This window comes from Pterocles gutturalis, unplaced genomic scaffold, assembly GCF_000699245.1.
Source record: "Pterocles gutturalis isolate BGI_N339 unplaced genomic scaffold, ASM69924v1 scaffold34904, whole genome shotgun sequence".
Lineage (NCBI taxonomy): Eukaryota > Metazoa > Chordata > Aves > Pterocliformes > Pteroclidae > Pterocles > Pterocles gutturalis.
This window is the reverse complement of record NW_010134366.1, coordinates 2,284-25,320: the sequence shown is the minus strand read 5'-3', so window position 1 is coordinate 25,320 and position 23,037 is coordinate 2,284. Positions and strand designations below refer to the sequence as shown.

At 41.4% G+C, this 23,037-nt stretch overlaps 1 protein-coding gene across 1 annotated transcript; it reads right to left on the bottom strand.

The window, feature by feature from the left end:
• Positions 1-6,381: 6,381 nt before the first annotated feature.
• LOC104467710 (serine/threonine-protein phosphatase 2A 55 kDa regulatory subunit B gamma isoform-like) lies at positions 6,382-21,862 on the bottom strand. Its single transcript, XM_010081579.1, has 4 exons — positions 21,820-21,862; positions 21,364-21,533; positions 16,579-16,670; positions 6,382-6,872 (listed from the first exon to the last, which is right to left on the bottom strand). The coding sequence occupies exons 1-4, from the start codon at positions 21,860-21,862 to the stop codon at positions 6,581-6,583; spliced, it is 597 nt and encodes a 198-aa protein (XP_010079881.1). The 3' UTR covers positions 6,382-6,580.
• Between the last annotated feature and the right edge of the window lie 1,175 nt (positions 21,863-23,037).

Below are 23,037 nucleotides of genomic sequence, written 5' to 3'. Positions count from 1 at the left end.
CATCACAGTGTCTCATGTAGGATGATCACAGCCCTGTGCCTATTTCGTTCTGAGTTTTCATTGTGGGACTTCTTTGTTTACCCTTGAGAAGGTCTTGCTTTGGCTCCTATGGGGATGAGACCAATACACAAACCCCAGGGTTTCTCTGCAAGAAGATGCCTTCACTTCCTGCAAGAGAGCAACAATGTAGGTATGGGCCATAACAGCACCCACCTCATGTGTGTTGGGAAGGGAAAAGATTCACATGGGGTCACTTTGGCAGGTGGATGTGCATCGGGAGGTCCTGTCCCTCTTGGTGAATCGCTGGAAGGGCTTTGTGTCTTGTACGTGACAGTTGCCTCTTTGTGGTGGATTTTTTAAATTGAAGGTTTAAATGGTTAAACGGCTTTCTTAATGCATTGGTGGTTGCTAAGATACAATCTCTCAGACTCTGTAAATCTTCCACTTGAAATATAGTATATTGGCAAATTGGGCTTTCCTCTCTGACAGCTCGGGAGAGAGGCAGGTTTTGGGGCGCTTCCCACTATGCCAATGAGAAACTGCTCCTGCAGCATGCGGAGGATGCTGCGGTTGGTCCAGTGGCAGGAGTCTCTGTGATTTTAGTGGCTTCTGGCCACTGGATGTGGCACAAGGAGGAGCCTAGAGGGAGAATGTGGAGAGTCATAGGATGAGGTGGAAAGAAAGCTGAGGCAGGGAGACCAGGCAGCACAATGGACTGGGGGTGTGTGGGATCAGACTGGGGACAGACTGTGTGGAGGGAGCAAGGGAAATCTTTCTGTCCTGCACTTTGAATAGCTTCAGGCTGTAATTGTCCTTCCTGAGCAAGAACTGCCTTCTCTGCTCTTTGAAGGGTGAATCTCCGGAGAGTCTGGGTTTGGGACTGATTTGACAGGAACTTGGGGATAAAGCTGTGCAAGGAGAGATTTTCTGCAGCTCTACAAAGTGATTAGGAGATAACAGATTTATAAGTAGCACTGGATTCCTGGACATGCATTAGCAATATTACAATAGCAGCTCAAAATAGCCAAACATTTTAAAAAGAAGCCTATCTGAGCCCTATTTGTTCACAAAGTGCATGGAGGAAGGTGATATAAAATAGTGCAGCTTATCTCTCATTTCATTCTAAAGTAAGTCTTTGCCTGCTAAGGTTGCAGAGAATATTTTGAACACATTGACAAAGCACAATTGATGCAGCAACATCTATCTGGGTTTGCAGAAGCCTGGATCAATAGCTGGGAAAAACAGAGAGTGCAGCTGTTCATCTTGGAGAGGTGTTAGCAGAGATGTCAGGGGATGATAACTGAACCAGCAACATTCTCCTCCCCACCTCTTCCATGACACAATCCAAGGTGTGCATTAATTTACTGTGAGCATCACCTCCTGTATCACAAAGAGATAGCAATGCCAGTAACTCTTCTATCTAAGGGAAACTTCTTCTTTCTGCATCTTCCCACTACAGTGAGAAGGAGCCTGGTCCAGGGCACCTAGCAGAGCTGTTGGGGGTGTTCAAGCTTCACCAAGGAGAAACAAAAGTGAGAGCCTGTGGGGCTGGGACACTGGCACAAGCTATTGACAGTGGGGTCTCACTCCGGTGTCCTGCTCGGGCAGCATTTATTTTATAGGCAGTCTCTTTGCTTCCCAATCTGACACCTTAATTCCAGTTTCAATTACTTATTATTTATCATTTACTATGAATTTTTCCCCAGAGTTGTTCCTCCTACTGGAGAAACGATGATGAAGCCACAGAAGGTGGTGATGGAGTTTCTGGAGTTCTCCAAGCTAAGTACTCTTTTTCCCTGGAGCACTGTCAGTTTATTACTGGTTGAAGAATTTCATCCTGTATTTACAGTTAATCTTCTTGGAGATCTGTTGAGATATCTTGGATCAGGCTACTGCATGAGACAGGCACGTGCTACTAGTATGACTAGTGCTAGTCTAGGAGTGGCTGTCCAGAGAAACCATCCTGCATCCTTTGATAGAGCCACTATTGCAGGTTTTATTCTTTTTAGCAGCCATGTTATAAAATGAATATATAGTATCACCATGATAATTAAAATAATTGTTTAATGGAATTTTTGGTTTAAGGATCTTGTTCTACTGATCAACTGTCTCCACTTGGCAAACGACAAGACAAGTAATTAGCTGTACCTAGTTTTTGATCCGCATTCATAGGAACTTTCACAGCTCAGGGAACTGAAGAGTTTGCTCAGTCAGGTGCTCCACATGAAATGATTTGCATCACGGGCCAGATTTTAGATCTTTAAGTGCCTAACGAGTTATGCTCACTTTCACCTGAATGAAAGCTTGAGCCTCATCCCACTTCAGAGAGAAAGAAAAAAAGCCACACTTCTAAGAAAAGCTTCCTCATGGTGCACTCCCAAAGCAAACCTTTCCAGTGTGCGTGGCAAACTGTTTTGTACAGAATATCCAGACCTTTTCATGACTTCAGAAGACCAAAGAAACATACCCTGTCCCAAGCATGTTGTAAAATTAGGCTCAAGTTTTTTAATCTCACCCACTCCAGTAATCCTGTTGCCTTCCGAAGTTCTACCACATAAGCAAGGTAAGTGAATTCATGCTCTAATTTTAGACTTAAAGCAATTTGCTGAGAAGACTGCAAATGGAAAAGGATTACTATTGGGAGTGGGAGCAAATTGATTATAATAATGTTACTGAGAGTTGGACATAGAAGGCAAACAATCCTTATACTTGCCCTCTCATCAGGGATTACTAACCACAACCTTGGAAGGACTTAGCTCTGCCTGAAAGCAGATGACTTGCTGGCTGCAAACAGGAGAAGCAGGTGGCTTATGCCAATATCTCCCCCTAGACCGTGAAGGGTTAAATTGCTGTATGCAGCAACTAAGTATGCGTGTGAAAATTTCAAAAGCATGAGTTAGCCATCTGGCTCCTGCTCCTACTGGGTATTTAGGGATGAAAAGGGAAACTGGAAAGGTAAATAGTGTATTGCTTGATGTGTTGATTTTCAGCTGAGATTTCTCTCTTCAGTGCCTACTCATATTTGTCCATCTAAATGAGTGGGATTGACTGTGTCTTCCCAAAAAGGGGGGAAAAAATTAGCATGTAAGCTCTGGGAGAGCTGTGCAAAGCAGCACACTGCCTAATCTAACAGCTGAGGCAAATTTATTCTGGTCTCCATCCAGAAAAAGGACTTAGCCTTTCAGTATCCAGCGTGCATCTGCTGATGGCCAGGCAGTTTCTCACACCCTGAGGGTCTGTGTAGAACATGTAAGGGAGGGTTAGCTGCCTTAGACTGAGATTCAAAAGAGCCCAAGGTTTAGAGCAAGCACCATGATGACCGGGGAGGGTCAGGCATCAATTCAGACTGGGAAGTGAATGCTTTAAGTGTGCCTTCCAAGCCAGTGGGGTTTTTTTCTTCATTTTAGTATTATTATTTTAATTTATTTTCCCCTAGGGTAGGGGTAGAAAGGGAGCCGTGGGGAAAAAGAGGGATGATCCTCTGCTGGTAGCCTTCTGGTTTGTCACCTGGGCCAATGTCTGTCTCGCCTGCAAGGTCAGGCCTGGACACATCCCAGACGCACCCTCCCAGTCTGCTGCACTGGAAGGTCTCCAGCCTGGTCAATGATGACACTAATGCCATGTTTTACCCTGTGATTGTGTGTGTCCCTTCACATTGTTCACGTCTTTTATCCCCTTTGTAGGAGACTGAAACTCAAATCTCCTAAAGTCTATCTTGGGCTATGAGCAGAGGAAAGAGCTGGTCCAAGGTGTGAACGAAAAGCCTATCTCCAGCTCTGCTGTAACTGTGTGCACACTCTTCATCACACTAAACTCCCAAGCCAGTCCCATTCACGGCACTGTGTTCACTTCTCCACCTGCCACAACACTTTTTCACATAGTAGCTTGTCCTGTGAGTCCCCATCCCCGTGGCTCTTCCTCCTTTGTAAAACAAGCTAAATGACTCTTTCATGTCTAGCTTAAAAATAAGCTGTGCCTTGAAGTCATCTGTTTATGCCTTTTTGGTTGTAGTTTTATTGAAAAAGCTGGTATTAACATATTTATATTTTTATTCAACAACGGTTAGCTAATTTGTGCAACACAAAGAATGCAGCCATGAACAACAGCTTTCAAAACAATCAGATTTACCAACTTTACCATCACTTACTCTACACCACCGAAAGCTCAAACTAAAAAGAGAAAGAAAGTTAGAAATGTTCACAATGACGATGTTAACTTTCCATACATTCAAGAAACCAGGAAACCGAACTGTAGTAGTGATGTCAAAGACAGGAATGGAATACTGGTCTTTGAAGTTTTCTATTTATTTCCTCTATAATCACTTCATGGTATTTTGGTTGGGTATTTCATTAGTTTCATAAAGCTCCAAAGATATATTTCTTTCTTCAGTTTTAACATGTTCTTTTTGGTACCCAAAGCTGTAACAGAGTAAGGTACTTCAAATTAAAACCAAAAAATTGTTGTATTAAGATCTGCATTATAATAAGTTATCTATAGAATCTTACTTGAGAATGTTAAAAGCTAAATATATGTTTTAAAGTAGTTCTATCTGTAAATGCCAATATGAGCTGATAGCAATTTTTTTTTTTTTTTTGAGCTGCAAAGGTTAATGGAGGAGGCCAAAAGTCAAAGAAATTGTATGACACCCTTGAAGCAGTAGTTTGGCATTAACAAGTTTTCTATACAATTTACCACATTCTTAAACCTTTTTACAAGGAAAAAAGAAAAAGAAAAGCAAGTCTGTTGAATTTCATTAGAATAAATATGTACATATACTGTCCATGCCTGCTACAGCATACAGTATTTTATAAACAAACATTCCTCATTCCCTTTAAAATTAACCTACACATTTCATACCGTATGTGTTTAGTGTGGCTGGAAACTGATGCACATGCGTTTGTGCTTCAACACACAAAATATACAGCATTGATCTAGAAAACTTGAAATGTACAGATTTCATGTGTTGTGTTAAGATGTCATATAAAAGCTGCAGACTTTGTTTTTTTTAGTTCTTGTAAGCAGATTTTCACCCAGCTTTTCCCCCAAACCAAAATATAAAAGCATGCAGATCCCTTCATCAGTACATTCTCCACTTTCCAAGAAATCAGTGCATAATGGCTTAAAGAGTTTTTTTTTCTTTTTCTGAGGAGTATTAATATGGGCAGAGTAATAGGTCATCTGAGTTGTGCTCTTTTATTCATGGTTTGAGGAGAAATCCTTTGGGATATTAGTTTTTCTGCCCGAGCTATTGGGGATGTAGCAGAACTTTTTCCTGGATTAAGAGGACTCCCTGCCCACTGCACCCTTCCCATATAATTCCTGTGTGTGATACACCAGTTTCATGGACTTTCATTTTCCATTTACATCACTATTCATTTGGAAACAGAGATAGATCTAAAGGCATTTATGTGGAAGAAGCTTTTGTTTTGTTTGGAGTTTTTGATTTTTTGTATTTCTTCAGGAATAATTTTGTCGCCCAGCAGTGGACTCATTTTAAAACATTAAAATTCACTGAGCAGTGCTACATCTCTCAGTACCATTCTTTTACAGTTACAGATACTGTGGCATTACCCCGAATGCCAGGATTAAAATAACTGTGCTGCAGTAAACAAACGAGGGACTTTCTGAAGTGTCTAGCAGCGATGTAACTTTGCTCCCACTGAAGTCGATTGTTGCCTTCAAGGACAGCACTTTCAGCCAAGGCTTCCAGAACTCCAGCCCCCAAATGGTAGGATGGGTTTGTGTGTTAACTGCCAGGCTGTGTCTGAGCAGCCAGGCCCTCTGGAGTGGCAATACCAAGTTTTTAATAGTCCTCCACGTGATGAAGATATTAGTTATTGTTTTAAACAGAGCAAAAAGATCTATGGAGAATGAACTTCTTAAGCTGGCTGAGTAGCTATACCAGTCTGTCACTTATTCACTGGGGAAGCTGAAGCACAAAGTTAGTAATGTGAATAAATAAATAAATAAGAGGATGTTGTAAGGAAGGGAACGGGACGGGTGAGACAGGGCAGCTTTTCACCAGCAGGGATTCTGCTTCCAGTTATAATTGTCATGAGGCCCCTCCAATGTGCCACATGCTCTGAAGGGATGCAGCTATTCACTCACTCAGACAGGCTTGGCTTAGTTGAAAGACAGGAAATGTTACTGGGGGGAAAAAAAAAAAAAAGTAATCAAGAGATTGAGGCAAAAAGCTCTAACAATGTGGTAAATGCAGTGGACTGCAAAAGCATGCAGTACACCAGAACAGCACGGTCCTGCGAGCCACTGAGACCCCGAAAGGACTGCCAGGAATGGAGGAGTCCCAGCCCTTCTCAGGAACACTCCCCAGATGAATAAATACCCCTGTTCGTTTAAAGGAACCGATACAGACCACAGTACTGGATTTGCAGTCGTGCCTTTTACTCATACATTTGCAGTGATGGAAAATAGTTGGCTTGCCACCAATAATGATACAGGCTGAGGGATGAAAGGATGCAACCTACCAATCCCACCACAGAAGCCACAATTTTTGTGAAGATCACATCCTTCTACAACTCTCAAGAGGCTGGTTTGTAAATATAGAGGGATATTGATAAATCTAGTGCATTTCTGAGTTCACTTTATCCTGAAATATGTACAGATTGTTTGTCGCTGCTATAGCAATGATGTTCTCAGTTGGGTGCCACGCTGTGTGCAAGATCTTCTTAGTAAAGTCCAAACTGTCAACACTGATGTCATCTTTCCTTCGTTTGCCTCCGACGCAGACTCTCCGGGGCTTAAGAATAGCTCGTGGTTTACTGCTCTCTCGGGATGCCTCCAAGGTAACATCCCGCTTGGTATTTCGGTCAAACATTCGAAAAAAGTTGTTATATGCACCTGTCATTATCACACTGTAATGAGAAAGAAAGAGAAAACAAAGACAACTAAACAACAGCTTGTGGGAGTCTACTGACGCGGCTGGATCAGGACAGCAGAGCTTTAACCTTAGGAGATGTCTTCTGGTTTCAGCTGGGAAAGAATATAAAACAGGATTTTTCCCAGTACTCCCCAGAGTGAATAGTTTTCTTCTGCCAATGTCCTCCCCTTCCCTATTAGAGGATTCAATGGAAATTACAGTGATCCCAAAACTCACATCCTGAAGCATACACAAATGTCAGGACCCTGACATCATGAGACTGACTTTACAAGACAATAAAAGCAATATGTTTTAATAAGTTATTTTTATTTACCCTCCACCTTTTTATGAGTGTTTAAGGTTCATATATTTTTGGCTTTTTTCTTTCTCCAGAGCCTGACCTTTTCTTACAGCTGAGATTTACCATTATTTTGGAAACAGTCTTTAAAAAAAAAATTCAGGTATTTCAAATCTTTTGATACAAGAGTAAGTACAGAATTAGTATAGAATTATACATTTTAATGAGTATTTTGAAGAAACGTGTTTTGAAAGGTTCTGAAAAATCACACTGAATTTGCACAAGTAAATTATTTCCAGAAAAAACCCCTTTCCCTTCTGAAGCCATAGACCTTGCTAGCCTAGACACCATTAAAATTTGTGTCTACAATGCTTCTTAAAAATAAAAACATTGATAAACGGGATTCTGTCATCTCCTGTATGAAGTTTGAATGAAGTTTCAAGTCAGTATATATTTCTGGGTCTCGGGGAAAGGAACAGAAAACATACCTCAAATCTGTTTTAAAATTACCCCATTAATCAGCTTGCAGTTTGAAATAATGGATTGCCAGGAGTGGCCAGTTGCTTCACTCCCACAGTCCCTAGGGGAGGATATTTTGTCACTAACTTTAATGAATTCAGGATTTCATCCATGGCCCTTGGGTTATTGGATTAGCATAATCATGGATTTCAGAGCCTTGTTTGAAAGCTCATCCCCTGTGAACTTTTTCCATATCTGAAGCCAGGGCCACACTCTACTCTTCTGTCTCAGCCCCAAATAGAGTGTTTCTGTGAATTTCCATTCTGGAAGGGAAATCCACCCTGGACGGTGAAATCTCCACAGGGAAAGCTGTACAGTTATAAGGCTCAGGCAATCAGGAGCTATTTGCCTTTCTAGTCCAGCCCAGAAGACCATGTTTCCCGTGCTTCGCATATAATAAAGTAACCTCCATTTCAAATGACAGTTACATTGCTTTAGCGCTTTGCTGTTGTTTCCAACTTAGGGGGAATCTGTGTCAAGCAGCATTCTGGCCAGGAGACCACGGCATACCCAACTGTGAGAGAATAAGGCATGAACTCTACTCTCTGTCGTACAGACACTCACTATCTGATTAGATTAGATGCTCCTGGATTCAGGGGCTGTCTTACACTATATGCACAGCCTCCAGCCAGCGTTATCTTGATCTCATTTGGGGCCATTAAGAGCTACTGTAATAGAAATGAATAATATACTGAAAAACACAAATGGGAGCTGTGCAGCTAACTGCTTTTGCACTACAGCTACGAGCGACAGCTGCTTGCTTCAGAGCCACTGCAGAGTAACCAGAGTGAGTGAGCTGGATTTGTACAAAGTGAATCACTAGCAGGACTGCCAGCTCCATCCTGCTTCCACGTTTGCTGATGGCATACTGGAGTTTGATGACAGCTGATTACACATGGAGCTTTTTGCAGCTCCTCAAGTGCTAAAGAGAACTGCTGCAAATCAGAAAGGTGTAGCACAGAGACACACCATGCACTGCCCTCAGCGATAGCTCACCTACGGCCCTCACCCTGTAGAGAGGCTGCTTTCCTGAGGTCTGCAGGCAGCGCACCCCTGTTGCTCTGCTGCTGAGTTCAGGGATGGGCAACAGAGGCACTTGTCCATACACAGCTGCAGCCAGCCCTGGCCAGGAGCTGCCTCTCTGCTCAGGGGAGTGCAGAAGCAGTACCTGCCCTTGGGCTGTCTGCAGGGAGGTTTCCCTCACCTTCCTCACCTGCAAAGACCTGGCACAATCCTGCTTAGTAAGGCACAAGTTAACAAGCTTACAAGCTAAAAATAAAAAAGAGTCAGTGTGACAGCTTGATAAAATGTATCCCAGAAGCTGAAGAAAGCCTATTGATCAAAATTAGTGCCCATTTCAGAAATTGAATCAACAGTAGTAAATCTAATGTTTCACTCCTTCCAAATCACCATGTCTTGTCATTACGGCTCCTGCTGTAATGGTTATTCACAACATGAAAAAGTCGAGGTTATTTCATATCTACACAATCTGTGATGAAAACAGCCCAGCACAGTATTGTGTTTTTCTCCCCCCCCAGGCAAAATTTTGAAACAGGTTCATAAGTCTGGGGCTCCCTGTGCGATGGGCTGCAGAGCTGTGGAATGAGGAGCATCCCTCCAGATGAAGGCAGGAACCATCAGGGGAGCAGTTTTCACGCAGAGTACCAGTGCACCAAGTGCACAGAGAGGTGTTTGTCAAGAACCTTATTTTAGGAGGTTTTGCTTGCAGTAAAACTGCCTTTACAGTCCATTTCCTTTTTAATTTCTTGAACTCTTGTGTATTTTTTTTAAGTCTGCTTTCTTCGGTTGGATTTACTGCAGTTATTTTTTTTTAACATATGTAGATGACTACTTTTCATGCTGGCCCTGTTTTTCTGCAGTTTAATGGCTCAGTAAAAAATAGCATTATGTAAATGAGAAACTGCCCATTCTTGTTCAAGGTCACAAACACAGATGGATTATAACCTTACCTGCTGCTTAAAATAACAATAAAAGAGAGTGAGAACTAGATGTAAGCCTGCAATTTATTCCTGTTCAGGAAAAATATAATGTACAGTAATGGAACGTATGTGATAAGGAGAATTTTTTATAGCTCTATATTAGTATAAAAATTGTAGCTGAGTATAGGAAGAGTCTATTCTGTATTTCCAGGCTCTGCTCTGCACATCAGTGTTACGATGAGTGCTTGTACAAAACCCTTACTAATGAGCCTGGTTCAAGAAACCAAATGAAACCCGTCACCCAAAACACCCCATACTAATCTGTAGGGGTGTAAGGGAGCAGCCTGGAAAAGCTCTGCCTAACCACGTTTAATACTGAGAAAGCAGGTTTACAAGTTCTGCTACACATGGTCGGAGGCACCGTCAGGTCAGGCATACAGGGGTATTTAGGATGCAGAAGACACTCCAGTGCACCCTGAGGAGCAGTGCACCAATAGCTCAGGCTGGAGCAAAGCTGCAAACCACCACAGCTACAGGCAACATGATTTAAAAAAAAAAAAAAAAATTAAAAAAGGCAAAAAAAAGTAAAAAAGCAGGAAAAAACCTCAATGGTGGCAACGTGGCTATGACTGCCTACATTTCACACATCGGCAGCCTAGCCCGTGCTCTGGAAGGAGGGGCAACATCCCATATCTGCAGGGCCCCAGATGCAACAGCCCAGCTCCACACAGACCCTCCTGCGCTGCCCCACGAAGGGAACACCTTTTCCTCTCCACATGCTGCTGCTCTGCAGGGCACATGGAGTACTCTGTGCTCTCTCTGTTAGAGCTGCTCCAAGTGAGGCCTGAGAATTTCTGACAATTCTTTAAATGTGAGTGTTTTGAGCAACAACACAAAATGCTACTGATTCATCCAGCCTGCACTGTTCCTGCTTATGAGTGAGGCACTCTGAGGCAACTCACTGCCAAACTCCGTCCTCACGCAGGGTCACTACAGCCCAAAGTCTTACCCATTTTTTTGTTTCTTTACAAGCAGGGCAAATGTATTCATACAGAAGGTAACAGGGTAAGGAGAAACCCCCAGTGCAGTCCAATCCTACTTGTATTACATTGACTTGTTTTCTTACTCCCTCCCTAGTTGCATTCTGTTCCGTTTTTCTCTTTCTTCCCCCATGATCCTGACTCTGTTTTTTACCACACTTTCCAGTTTGGTTTTTCTTCTCCCCATCCTCTTCCTCCCCCTCTCCCCTTTTTCCATTTCCCTCTACCCTGCTCTGCAATTTCTAAAAAACACATTACCTGCTTCTCTCTCCTGCCAGTGAAGTGTCGTTCCTAGCTTCATCCTCTGTTCCCTGCTCTGTCTCATCTGTTTTGCTTCACTCGGTCATTTCCCTTTCCTCTGTTCCTTATTTTTTCTTCTCATCTCTTCATTTTATTCTTGGAGGTCTCACTGCTCACCCTTTCTTTGCCATCTCCCACTACCTTCAGGCTTGCTTATTCTCACGGAGAAAGCCCCTCTGCCCTCGAGGCCTTTGGGCTTCCATCCTTGCCTTCTTTGGGCTGAACATGACAACCAGTAGTTGTACCACTGATGTGTAATTTAAGGTCAGAGTTTTAGGGTCTACAGCACAACTCTACCAACTACTGATGGCTTCAGCATCTTTAAGCATCTCAATACCTTAAAACATCTGGCTCTCGAAATTTTGGTTTAGGTGATGACTTTATTAAACAAAATGCTTCAGTATATGGCTTCCCTCTCCAAAGTTCTGCTTCTATTTTGAAGGTCAACAAATTCCTTATTTCAACAACCTCAAGGACTGAATAGGACGTTACGATTGTACTAAACTGCAATGAGAACTTCCACAATATTTTGTAGGCACTGAGATTTCATCAAACATGTCAGTCATTAAGAACTGGCATATCTCTGTCTTTCTCGTATCTGTTATTCCCATGCCTTGTTCAGATTTCTTTATTGCAAGCCGAGCTCTGAAATGTCATCCATGTTGCAGCCATCCTTGCATGCAACAGTTTTTATCAAAATTACTCCATTTGGCTGCCTTCCTGGATGTCAGGGTCTGCCCAGAAACTCTGGAGACATCAGCTGGAATTAAGGCCTGCTTACAAACCAAACCATATTTGCTTCACATTGTTTTGTGTTGGTTTGGTGGGGTTGTTTTCTTTCTTTTTTAAAGACTATTTTATAATAATTTTGGGCTAACTCTGGCCTAGGTTAGTCTTCCTAGATGCACAGAACTTTTTCATCACCTGCAGATTTCTATTGTCTGGAGAAATGCCGCTCGTGGCATAGTTTCCACCCCCCACTGTTGCTCAAGAGCCCACGGAAGCCATGGGATGGTGTGACAGGAATAAGGCTGGGCAGGCTCCAAGGACCAATGCATGCCAGGCTTAAGGGTGATAGAAAAACTAAACCAGCCCTGTAAACCTGCCCCTCACTGCAAATGTGGCAGCAGAACTTCATTCCCTGTAGCTAGAGAGGCACAACATCAAATCCAAGCAAGTGTGACAGGAGGAGACTCAGAGCAGCTTCCCCCAGAGCCTGCCGCCAGACTTGTAAATCTCTGAAAAGGAGTCCCTCAAGGCACCCAGCATGAAAAGGGACCATTTATTTGACCTGAAGCCATCTCCTCAACTATATTTTGAGGCCCTAAATTTGCAAGATTTCACTAGCATGCGTACCAGTGCAGAACAGCACATCTGCAGTCTCCCAGGGCTCATGAGCAAGGCCCATCAGACCTGGTTTCGTGACAAGCTGACCTTATAAGAAGAAAGGATAGGTTCCAGGAAAACTTTCAAAAACATTTTTCATGAGACTGAAAAATTAGATTCATTACAACAAAGAAGGAAGAAGCACTGTTGCAAACAGTGGAGGCCTGTTGGCATACTGGGGAATAGTTCTTTATTCTGCGCTGTGTGAAGCAACTGATTCCCCATGACAAAGAAGGAACTTCCTTAAACCTCCAGGCGTATGCCCATGGAAAAGCTTGAGACACTGGATTCAGGGCTGTGACACACTGGTATAGCTAGCTGCGATACGACTGGGAATAAGAACAGGGGATCCCTAGTCCTTCCAAGCTAATATTTGACATGCTGAGCTCTGAGAACAAAATGATGTCTTCAAGCTCTCCAGCATGGACCGTGCTTCCAGACAGGAATAGACCGTTAACATCTCATCCACTGGGACCTGCCAATTGTGCCTGATTAGAGTGAAGGCTGACAGATATTCAGTGGGATGAATGACAGTTCAGTAGGAAAGGACTGACTGAACAGTTGTATGTGACTTCACTCCTCTGCTTACAGCATATCACTTATCATGATAGTATTCAGAAGTCTCCCTGGAAGGGTTCCCATACACCCATTAATTTGCAATCTTAAAAAAAAAAAAAAAAGAATAATAATTAAGGTATTCACTTACTGCAATGTAGAATTACTACACTACTTTTTTTTTTCTTTTACTGGGTTCTCCTGTAACTTAGAAACAGCTCCTCCTGTAACTTACAAACAGCTCCGTAAGTGCTAATTTTTGGAGTAAAACTGAAATAACAAAATTGGCATGGTTGACAGTGAGAAGAAAACAGTGTCTTGCAGGTCACTATTAAAAGACAGGACTTTGGAAGTGAATGGAAGAACTAAATTAAATCGGTGCATACATACTCTACATAGTCATGTAATGATGTATATACAATAAAGACGGCATTATTTTAGTATAATACACTCAACTACAGATAATATGTGCTCATCTGGTTGAATTACTGTAAGACCCCTGCTTGACTCCCTCCCCTGACCACTGTTGTTGCCAAAGTACATAGTGATTAATGTGCCCTTCAGCAAATGAGATCAGGTCTGTCTGATCATATTAGTTCCTGTTCATTGGAGTAACTGAGCATCAATCACGTTCTAATCAGAGCTCATGTACATTGATTTTTTTTGTAAACAGCTTCACCATCAGGTTCTATCATAGCCTAGATTAACTCCTTAGCAAAGACAAAAATTAATGAAAAGTATTTTCACCTAAATAATAGACATGCTTTCATTTTTAACTGAACAATCCTACCACTTTAAATTGTCATTGTAGCTTTAAAAGTCTGCGAAAGATAAAAATAACATCTTTAGAACTACAGTTATTACTGTTATGTATGCGTATTAATAATATAAATACTGTACTGCAGCATCTCCTAAGAGTATGATTGTTAATAGGCATTGCTTACCTTTAGCAGTAGTCCTTTTTTAAAAAAATACATACCAAAAGGATCAAATTAAGTGACTTTACTATTAAAATGAACTCTAAGAGTTACAGGTACCCAAATATAATTTAAATTATTAACCACAAAAAAAAAAATCCTTGTAGTGTGTAGCAAAGGAACACAATACTTGTCACACACAGAAGCAAGAAGCTCAGAAGAGTGAATGTTCATCAAAAGGTGAACATAAGTGCTGATACATTTGACTCTTAAGAAGAAACAACTAAATTAAAATGAACCCTTATCTTTTGTCAAGTGTTGCCACATACTCAACAGTTTCTTACAATCAAGAGCAGTGTATTGTGCTTAGTGATGGATTTGGTAATTGTGCATGACTGCAACGCAGCAGTGTCTGGGCAGTACAACACATGAAGCCCTCATAGTCTAAGGTTCCCACTTAATAATTACTCACTGCATTGATCTTTATGATCTGTCAAGTAGGAACAAAAACATTATGCTCACTGTAAATCCTCATATTGAGTAATATTTCTATTATTACTAGGCAACTATCTAGAGAGTGGTCTTACCGCAGTAATGAGGATGGCAGCATTTCATTTGACTACAGGAGAAAGACTCTGGGCCTGCAACATGTGGCTGTCCATCCTGTACAATGCACTGGGAATTTCCATCAAGGATAAGCAAAATGGTTTGAAAGGAAAAACCCTGAAACTTTGTCAAAGTTTCACAACTTCTAAATGATTTGGTTGTGCTGTTCTTCTGTGTCAGATTTAGGCAGGGATCAGTATTGTCCGTATTTCCAATTAAGACTTTTGTTTTGGTATTTCCAGTAGGACCAAACTCAAGCAATAACTAGTCTACTGGGACAACCCTGTGCTAAAGCATCTATTCATGCCTGGGTTTGTGAGGTTCAGAGAAAAGCACCAAAACTTGGACCTTTCCCTGAAACTTCTCTGGGTCATTCCTACTTTCTGACCATTCAAAGCCAGTTCCACAACAGCTGGTGCCTAAGTTGCAGTCATCGCAATCTGGGAAGGATTTTGCCCAGTGTGGCCCACCTATGTCATTTTAAATGGCCAGCAGTTTGTATCACTCAATACTGAGTTAATCCTTGTCAGAAAACACATTACCCTGGCATTTTAACCAATGTCTCATATAAGTGCTTTCAAGAATTTCCTTAGCACCATCAAAACAGTTTGGCTTCTTACTTCTCCACCACTCAGGATGGGAAGACTGCTCCACACTGTCACTGTTTGAACAGGTATAAACTACCTCTAATTTCCAGGCTATAATTACCTGTTGTCACTCAATAGCTATTTGCTATTGCATTGTTATTATTCACATTCAGCTTAGCTATATCTCCTTCCTCCCTATGTATACCTCCTTGATATACTTACTAGAAGCAAGTACAATCTTGGCTTCTCTTTTGCTAAGCTGATCAAAAACAAACTCCTGCCCTCTCCTCTCTTTGGAGCAGCTGTCCATTTGCCTGATTAGTTCATCCATCTTGGAGATGAGGAGCAAGAAATGTGTAACTGCAGTCCAAATGTCTTTGAATAAGACCCTAACATAATGTCACTGCTACTCCTCTCTCTGCTGGATAGCCCAGTCTTGCCTGTTCAAGGATTATATTTGCCTTTTTCACAGCTGCCCCACACTGTTTCATAGTCCCTGCCCAGTCCGGGGGGGGGCAGGCCTGCTTCAAATACAATGAGATGGACCATTTTTCTCTTTCCTAAATTAGAGGCTAAGTGAGCTGAAGGCACAGTTCCAGGCTCTCAGTGAGTGCCAAACTTTTGCCTCTTGGCTCCTAGCTCTGCTGAGCCAGGAGTCACTGTGTGCCATTCAAAATTGGCTCCCGTGCTCTCTTTCACATGCATTTTGTAGACTGCTAATCCCTTCCACAGTAACCTAGTGCATAAATGTCCCTGTGAGTTGTTTCCAACTGGTAAGATGAAGATTTATGTTTTTTTTTAACTAAAATCTGCACTTTGAATTATACTCTTGGATTTTGTTCATTTTTATTATCCCAGTCCTCTCAGCTGCTCAGCTCTGCTTGTACAACATTCCTACTCCCCAAAGTACTGCCACCATGTGCTGACATTATGGCATTAGCGCACTGCACCCTTGCTTGCACTCTCTGACTTGCTGTGACAGTATTTCTCATGATAGTATTCAACAACACATTATGTCCAAGATAGAAACCAGGACCTCTCCTTCAGTGCATAGGGAAAGGGACTGCTCTGAAGGGGGTACCTATCAGAAGAAACTGTCATTTGTATCAGTGGGAAGGTGGCAGCAGTTTGTAGACAACCAGTGGGTGCCTGTGACTGCATTCTTCCCTCCCTGTTTCCAGCAAATAAACTGTATTTCTGAGGCAGCTCATCTGTAAATACAGAACCACACAAGCTTCCTTAGTGTGTTGGTGGGGCTGTGCAAGTTGGCAGAATTCTTTCTATCTTTCGCAAGCCTACTTATGATTTTGGTGAAAACAGACAGAATTTGAAGGTTTTTTCCCCCTATGGCATGAGCCAAGATTAACAAGGTTTACATCATGTCTAAGGAGGTCGGAGACACAACTGCGTCAATATCCAAACACCTTTTATCAACCTGAACATTGGTATATGAAGATGTAAATTGAATAACCACGTTTACTTTCTGATTGTTCCCCATCATATGGGAGCTCTTTTTCTAAATGAAGACAGTGATGGACATAAGGATGGATTACCTGTCTGATCCATTCCATGCACATTCAAACTTGTCAAAGATGCAGTCATTTTCATAGAGGGAACACAACTTGCTTCTAAGGTAATCATGGACCTGTTTCAAAGAAAATAACTGTTGTTATTCTTGAAATAAAGCAAGATATAAAAGTCCACAACCAGCCCCCCACTCTTTGCTTTATCTCCCACGTTCACTTTCAAAATATGCTGCACAGACTGATAGCTTTGCAGAAGATGCTGTGTTTAAACTCTAAAGAAGCTATCTGTATTTTTCCACAGCCCAAGTAACCAGGTGCTACCGAATTATTGCTGCAGAAAGGCATGAAGCATACCTTCCTCAGCAGGCTGCAGACCACCCCTCTTCAACATATTTGTTTCCTGCCTGGGTGATTTTCTCAGTGCTAGCCTAATTCCCAAAGACATTTCACCAGCTGATACCCTAGATGTGCTAATTAATGTGCAAGAAATCTAATTTAAACAGTAACAAGAATGTCATAGTCCAAGATAAGTGGACTCTCACTTGTTGTGGCAGAAAGAACTTGGGTCTATTAAAAGAACCTGTACTGTATGGTATTACATATATTTGGTTAAGGTATTTCAGAAGCCAAATACAGTATAAGGTTGCAGTTGCACAGGCTACAAATTAGAGCACTAAGTTATCCCAAGGATATCTCCTATTTGGCCAAGGCTTAAAAACAACATTGTAAATTCTCACTTATATACTTGAAAGTGGGACTAACCAGCAGAAGACCTCTCCTCTGGGTCACACATCTCTGCTGAACAAGGGTTATCATAAAGAGGCAGATCTCATGCAAGCTGTTTCAGTCCTTTGCTTAATTTGATTAGTTTTCTTTATGGATGATTGGTTTAATTCCTCAAGGAAATAATGAGCTAGAAAATCCCTGCCTAGACAAATTCACTAATGCACTTTCACTCCTCATGTTTTCTACTAGCTGTTGTAGAAACTGTGTGGATGGCCCCTTGGAGCACACGTACCAATCCAATAGCCAAGGGGCATAATTTAGCTCTGGCATACAGAGGTACTGGTTCTTGCAAGTCCAGGGAGACTGCTCCTGTTCATGGAAGATCAGCATCCTCCTCTGGCCTGAGGGCGTAAACATTTCTTCTAGCAAGGTAACTTCTATCAAGACCCCACAAGGGACAATGACTTTTCACTCAAAATATGAAAATATCATTAAACTACCCCATTTTCAACAGCCAAATTGTACAGTAAAACCACAAAACCTGAGAATACTTGGAATGTTAAGTTTATTAAGGATTATAAATTTTAGTCATGGATCAATTTCAATTATTAGATGAGTGAACACTGAGCTGTGTACCAACAGATAATGTCTGACAAAGCAAATAATAGGCAAATGGTAAATTCAGATAAAACATTTCATAATTGAATACATTTACCCTCATAGTGAGTAATAGGTCAGGACACTTTTAGTACTGATGCACCTTCTTGCACCTTCTGTAATTAAATTATTTCATTTTCTCTTTACTTAAAGCCTTCTTGTGTTAGCAGTGTAATTTGTTACAGAACTGGAGTACTTTCCCTTATCATCTTTGTGAGCTCCCAACACTTGGAAGAAATAGAAAGGTTGGGTAGGGCAGGAGAAGGAAGCAGATCGCATTTGCCTCATTGATAGTCATTTCTAGGTCTTCCTCTTGTTACCATTTCCAGTAGCCATCTGTCATGGCCGCCGCCACGTATACACCCTTTGCAAAGTGTGTCCAACTCCACAGCTTAGAGCTGTGCCTTTCTATCAGTGCTGTCAAAAACATTTTGAAGTTTCTCTCTCAGATTTCTTACTGATCTCTTCAAGGTCAGCTACCTGCAAACTTGCACTACTGCCTTGAACACCCAGCTTGCTGTTCATGGATACCCTTTACCACATTAGACCACATTCAGACCCTCAGAATGACTATGAAAATCTAACTGGAAGAAACAATTTTCACCTTGTTTGCATGTTCATTTGCCACTACTGATTGAGGGTAAAATCAGATTTGCCTTGTCAATATATATTGTTCTTACCACATACGAATAGTGTTTGAATTCCAACCAAATTAAGTCCTAACTAGTTTCAAAAGGCATTCTCCTTTTCTTCACGGCACTGTTCTAGGTCAGACCTTCATGGAATTATCTAGTAATTCTACGCTCCAGACTAACACAGCAACATGACTCCATGGGGAGGTATTTCACTGGGAGTGAATAGTCACAATCAGGAATTGCACAGGTAAGTGACACATTAGTCCAAATCCCTGTGCAACAGACCTTGCCAAAAGTGGATCAAGCTATTCTCAGCTATGACCGTGTTCACCTCTGGTTGTTGCCGGTATGGTTCCGTTGGGGTAGTTCACCTGGCAGCATCAGAAGAGTTTCCTATTAGGCAGGGCTGCCTTGCAACTTTAAAGCACTGTGTTGCCCTCTTAGTGCTGTCCAGTGCACCATACTCTGCCCTTTCTTCTTTTATGTGAAGCATAAACAGGAGAAAATAAAGTTGAATCATTGACAACAGATAATGTGTTTCAGTGAGGCTGCTCTATGCAGTAGCATTCTTTTAGCCACAGCATTGGTAAGAACTTGCATGAGGAATTCAATTTTTTTTTGTGATACTAAAATTGCAACCTGATAATGAAGCAGTACAGTTAGAGACTTTGCTGTTTCCTATAGCCCTGTGGGAAAATCTCCTGTTGTGACTCCCTTTGTGAGTCTCTCAGCTAGACAATATCTAAGTGGCTACCATGCAGTGGATGAAATGAGAAATTAAATCTTTTAATTAATATCTTTTAATGATATACATGTCATTGTAATTATGTGGATACAGAACTGAAAACGTTAGGTTTATTTGTTACCTACAGGTGATCCACCACAAAAAAACTTTCTGAGGGATTTCCAAGTTTATATATGAGATTTATGTGTGTGTGAGAGATACCTCCAAGACAAATTACTCAAAAGAGCAATTTAAACCACTTTTTTTTAAGAACAGAATTCTCTGCTCTTGGCAGTTGAAAAACATGAAAGGTACCCAGAGCAGTTATACTGCGTGAATCCTATGCAGTCCTGCGCTACTGGCTTCCTAAGGCCCCTGAGTTCCAGATTCTCCTTTAGTCCACTGCAACGCTCAGCAATCCAGCTGTATACTCTTTACAAGGCACTGGATTAAGTATCGGATGATGAAAGGCAACCTATAGATTAAAGTAAGGCAGCAAGAACACTTATATTTGCAGGGGTTTTGTTGTTGCAGGTCTTTTTTTTTTTTTAATAAGCTTGTGATTGCAATAATCAGTACTGAAAATTTTACATTATGCTCATTTTTCCCATTTCAGCATGGAGAAATATAACTTTTTAATTGGCCCCACTGTTGGCTGTCAGACTGATTTCAAGGTGGGCAGCTTGTTTCACAGCTACCTACATGAGGAAATAGAAGCAGATGTCAAAGTCAAGACAAACAGGTTGGCTTGCCCATGTATTCCTCTCCAGGGACAAGGTTGCCTACTCCATTAGCATAAGCATAAAATAATACATTACCTAAGTTCCTAAAATCTCAGATACAATTGTGTTATATAAAACACAGTCTCACCCTTACCCTCCCACTCCATTTTCACAACATATCAACATTTCTAGCACATTTAGCATAACAAGTACTGCCATTTTCAGAGCAAAAACAATTCTGAAGTTTTAAAGGTATACAGGCCCAGACTTCCCAAAACTAACAGGAGACACACTGAAGAGGATCCACCGGAATGTAATGGGGGGTGTGCTGGAAAACACCAGGGCCCACTTTGTCTACTGGACATCAGCTAACAAATACCTCCAACATGAGTGATGTAAAATTTTGGTTGTTTTGACAATTCGCACTACCAAACCCTCAGTACACGTTATTTTAAAGCCAATCTTAATTATAGTTACTGTGAACTACTGCACCCCATCTGCCATTATACAGATACAGAAAACAAAGGATTGTTCCAGCACTGTCGCAGGACTGTCTCTACATAAGCAGTACGAAACAGATGAATGACATTCTTCCTACTTTGCATATTCTTCTGTAGGTAGCTTAACAGTTTTTTCTCACTACATTTTCATAACAAGCATTTTTCTGTGTCACAGATGTATTTTCCTCCTTCACAGCAGAGTCAAAAAATGTAAGCTCAGCCCTCTATTGCCAAACAGAACATATGTCAGAGTACAAACTCAGCGCTGGCTGGAGCCACTGGCATTTTGTCTGGATAATATCACAATGAATTCAGGCAACCAGATGTGTCTGTCTGGCATTTACAAACTGCTGTGTCAGTGGCGATGTTAGGGTTTAGCACTGATTGCTTCTAGAACTAGGCACAAGGGAGAAACGCCAAGATGAAGTTTTTTAAAAAAGTTTTGAAACAACAAAGGTGTAAACTCTCAGCAGTCCCCTGGGGAGCAGAATACTAGGCAATTCACTAAATCCTTTCCTCAGTTTCTTTTAAATTCAGTAGTAGAATATATCATCTGAAAACAGATGCCAAAGTGAAGCGGTGACTTCCTTTGTTAGAAGCATTATTTCAAGAGCCCAATCCACAGTGAGTGTTACCTTGACTCCCTGGGCTTTATGCTTCCTTACTAACGCTGAAATTGCCAACAAGAAAGATGTCACTATGATGATTTTAACCACCTTGATTAGCAGCTCTCTTAGGTAGCTGCTTCTCAGACCAAGAAATGAGAAATTTAGGAAAACATTCAGGTTTTGAATAGGTTTTTATATAGCTTTTATATTGCTGCATTTCAAGACATAGGAAATCCCTACCTGGTATGTTTCTACGGGCTTTGTTTCCATGTTCAGATCCCAAACCTTGACAGTGAGGTAATCTCTTGTTAGCATGTATCTACCGCTGTGACTGAATTTGACGTCTGACACTGAAGAGATAATTTCTGAAAAAAATGACCTGTTACTGGGGTCTTCTGGTTCTTCATAAACTGTTAAAGAAAAAGAAGCAAGAGAGAAATTAGAATTCTATTTAAAAAATGCTTTGTTGTACCATCTGTACTGTGCATTTCTTGTAAAACCATGTAGTTCTATGTATCAATGAACATGATACAGAATTAATTACATGTCCAGCACTTAATTCAGTCTTTTATCTTTATATAAACATACAAACTATAAGCTTTAAATATTACAGTAATTAACCTTATACCTATGGGCCCAAAGCATCATTTTGGGAAATTACATAAATGCACCAGTTAGTTGACTACAGCTACCTACAGCAAGGCTGTTCATCTATGGTCATCCTTTCTGGAATCCCCATGTCCCGTTTCCTGACATAACCAAAATTCAACTGTCCTTGTCACAGGAAAGGTGTACATGTGGTCTCACAAGTGCCTTGGCATCCCTGGGAAGGTTGCTTACTCAAAGCCTGCCCTGGTTGCCAGAGCCAGCTGCCCAGTCTGCAGACTACTCCTCTCTGAAGGCATCTGAGACTAAACACAAGAATTTTGAAAAGCAATTGCAAATTGTAATTACCTCTTCCTGAGAGAAGAGCAGAGAATAGAGAGTGATTATTTAGTGGATAAGCGAACTGCTTAGTTGATGTGCAATCGCTGACTGTATTATGCTGGTTAGTTGTTCTGTGCGCTGCATGATCCAACAAGGCAGGGGAATGAAATATTGCTTACAGCACCTCCATACAGGGAAATCTAGCTCTTGTAGCTAGAAGGTTGGTCATCCCTGTTCAACTGTATACACTAGCGATACTGGTTGACTCACGTTGAATTGCGGGAACTTGAAACAACTGGTGTTAGCGGGCTCTACTTCATCTGCTACAAGTCCACAACTCACCAAGGACTCTTCATCCTTCCCCAAAAAGCCTGCACTGACTCTAGCCCTGCCTGCCAAGTGCCTAGACCAACTCTGTTGCCTTTCTGCAGGTATCTGTGGCCCTGTGATCCCAATGACTTCCCACGGTGAAGTTCAGAAGAAGCCAGACTTTCAGCATCTTTCAGTTCTCAGCAAAATCAGTAGGGTTCTGGCACCTGCATCTAGAATATTATTTGAAAATTGGCAATTTGGTGAGTGTCATTTTCAAGTTTCAAAAGCAGGTGAAGAAAAGCCATGAGACGAGACATCAAAACGTACTGAAAGAAGAACAACTTTTTACTGTCAGTCAAAACAGAGTTTTATGTGTAGTCCTCCAGAACATTTCTCTCTCAATATATCTATGGCTATGATTCAGACTGTCGAAAGCAACAAGGTTACAGTTTCCATCAGGTGAAATAAAGTTCTGCTGAAAGTTAAGGGTGAGTACGTGGGTGAAGTATGTGGGGTAATGCAAAAAATTATGGGCAATTTTCTTTGGGGGTGGGCAGTGAAATGCAGCCAGGTATGCACATGTGAACAAATTCTATATTTGAACATGTAACACATATCTAAATGGTAATAAGCTACTTCAAAAAGGGGGAAAAAACTTTTCTTTTCAGACAGACT

Excerpts from the sequence above, each read along its gene's own strand:
- LOC104467710 (XM_010081579.1), bottom strand. The coding sequence starts at position 21,862 with ATGGGGATTCCAGAAAGGATGACCATAGATGAACAGCCTTGCT. Across the intron at positions 16,671-21,363 it reads AGCCCGTAGAAACATACCAG|GTCCATGATTACCTTAGAAG; the intron begins GTAGGGATTTCC and ends TCTTTGAAACAG. Across the intron at positions 6,873-16,578 it reads GCATGGAATGGATCAGACAG|TGTGATAATGACAGGTGCAT; the intron begins GTAATCCATCCT and ends TTCTCATTACAG.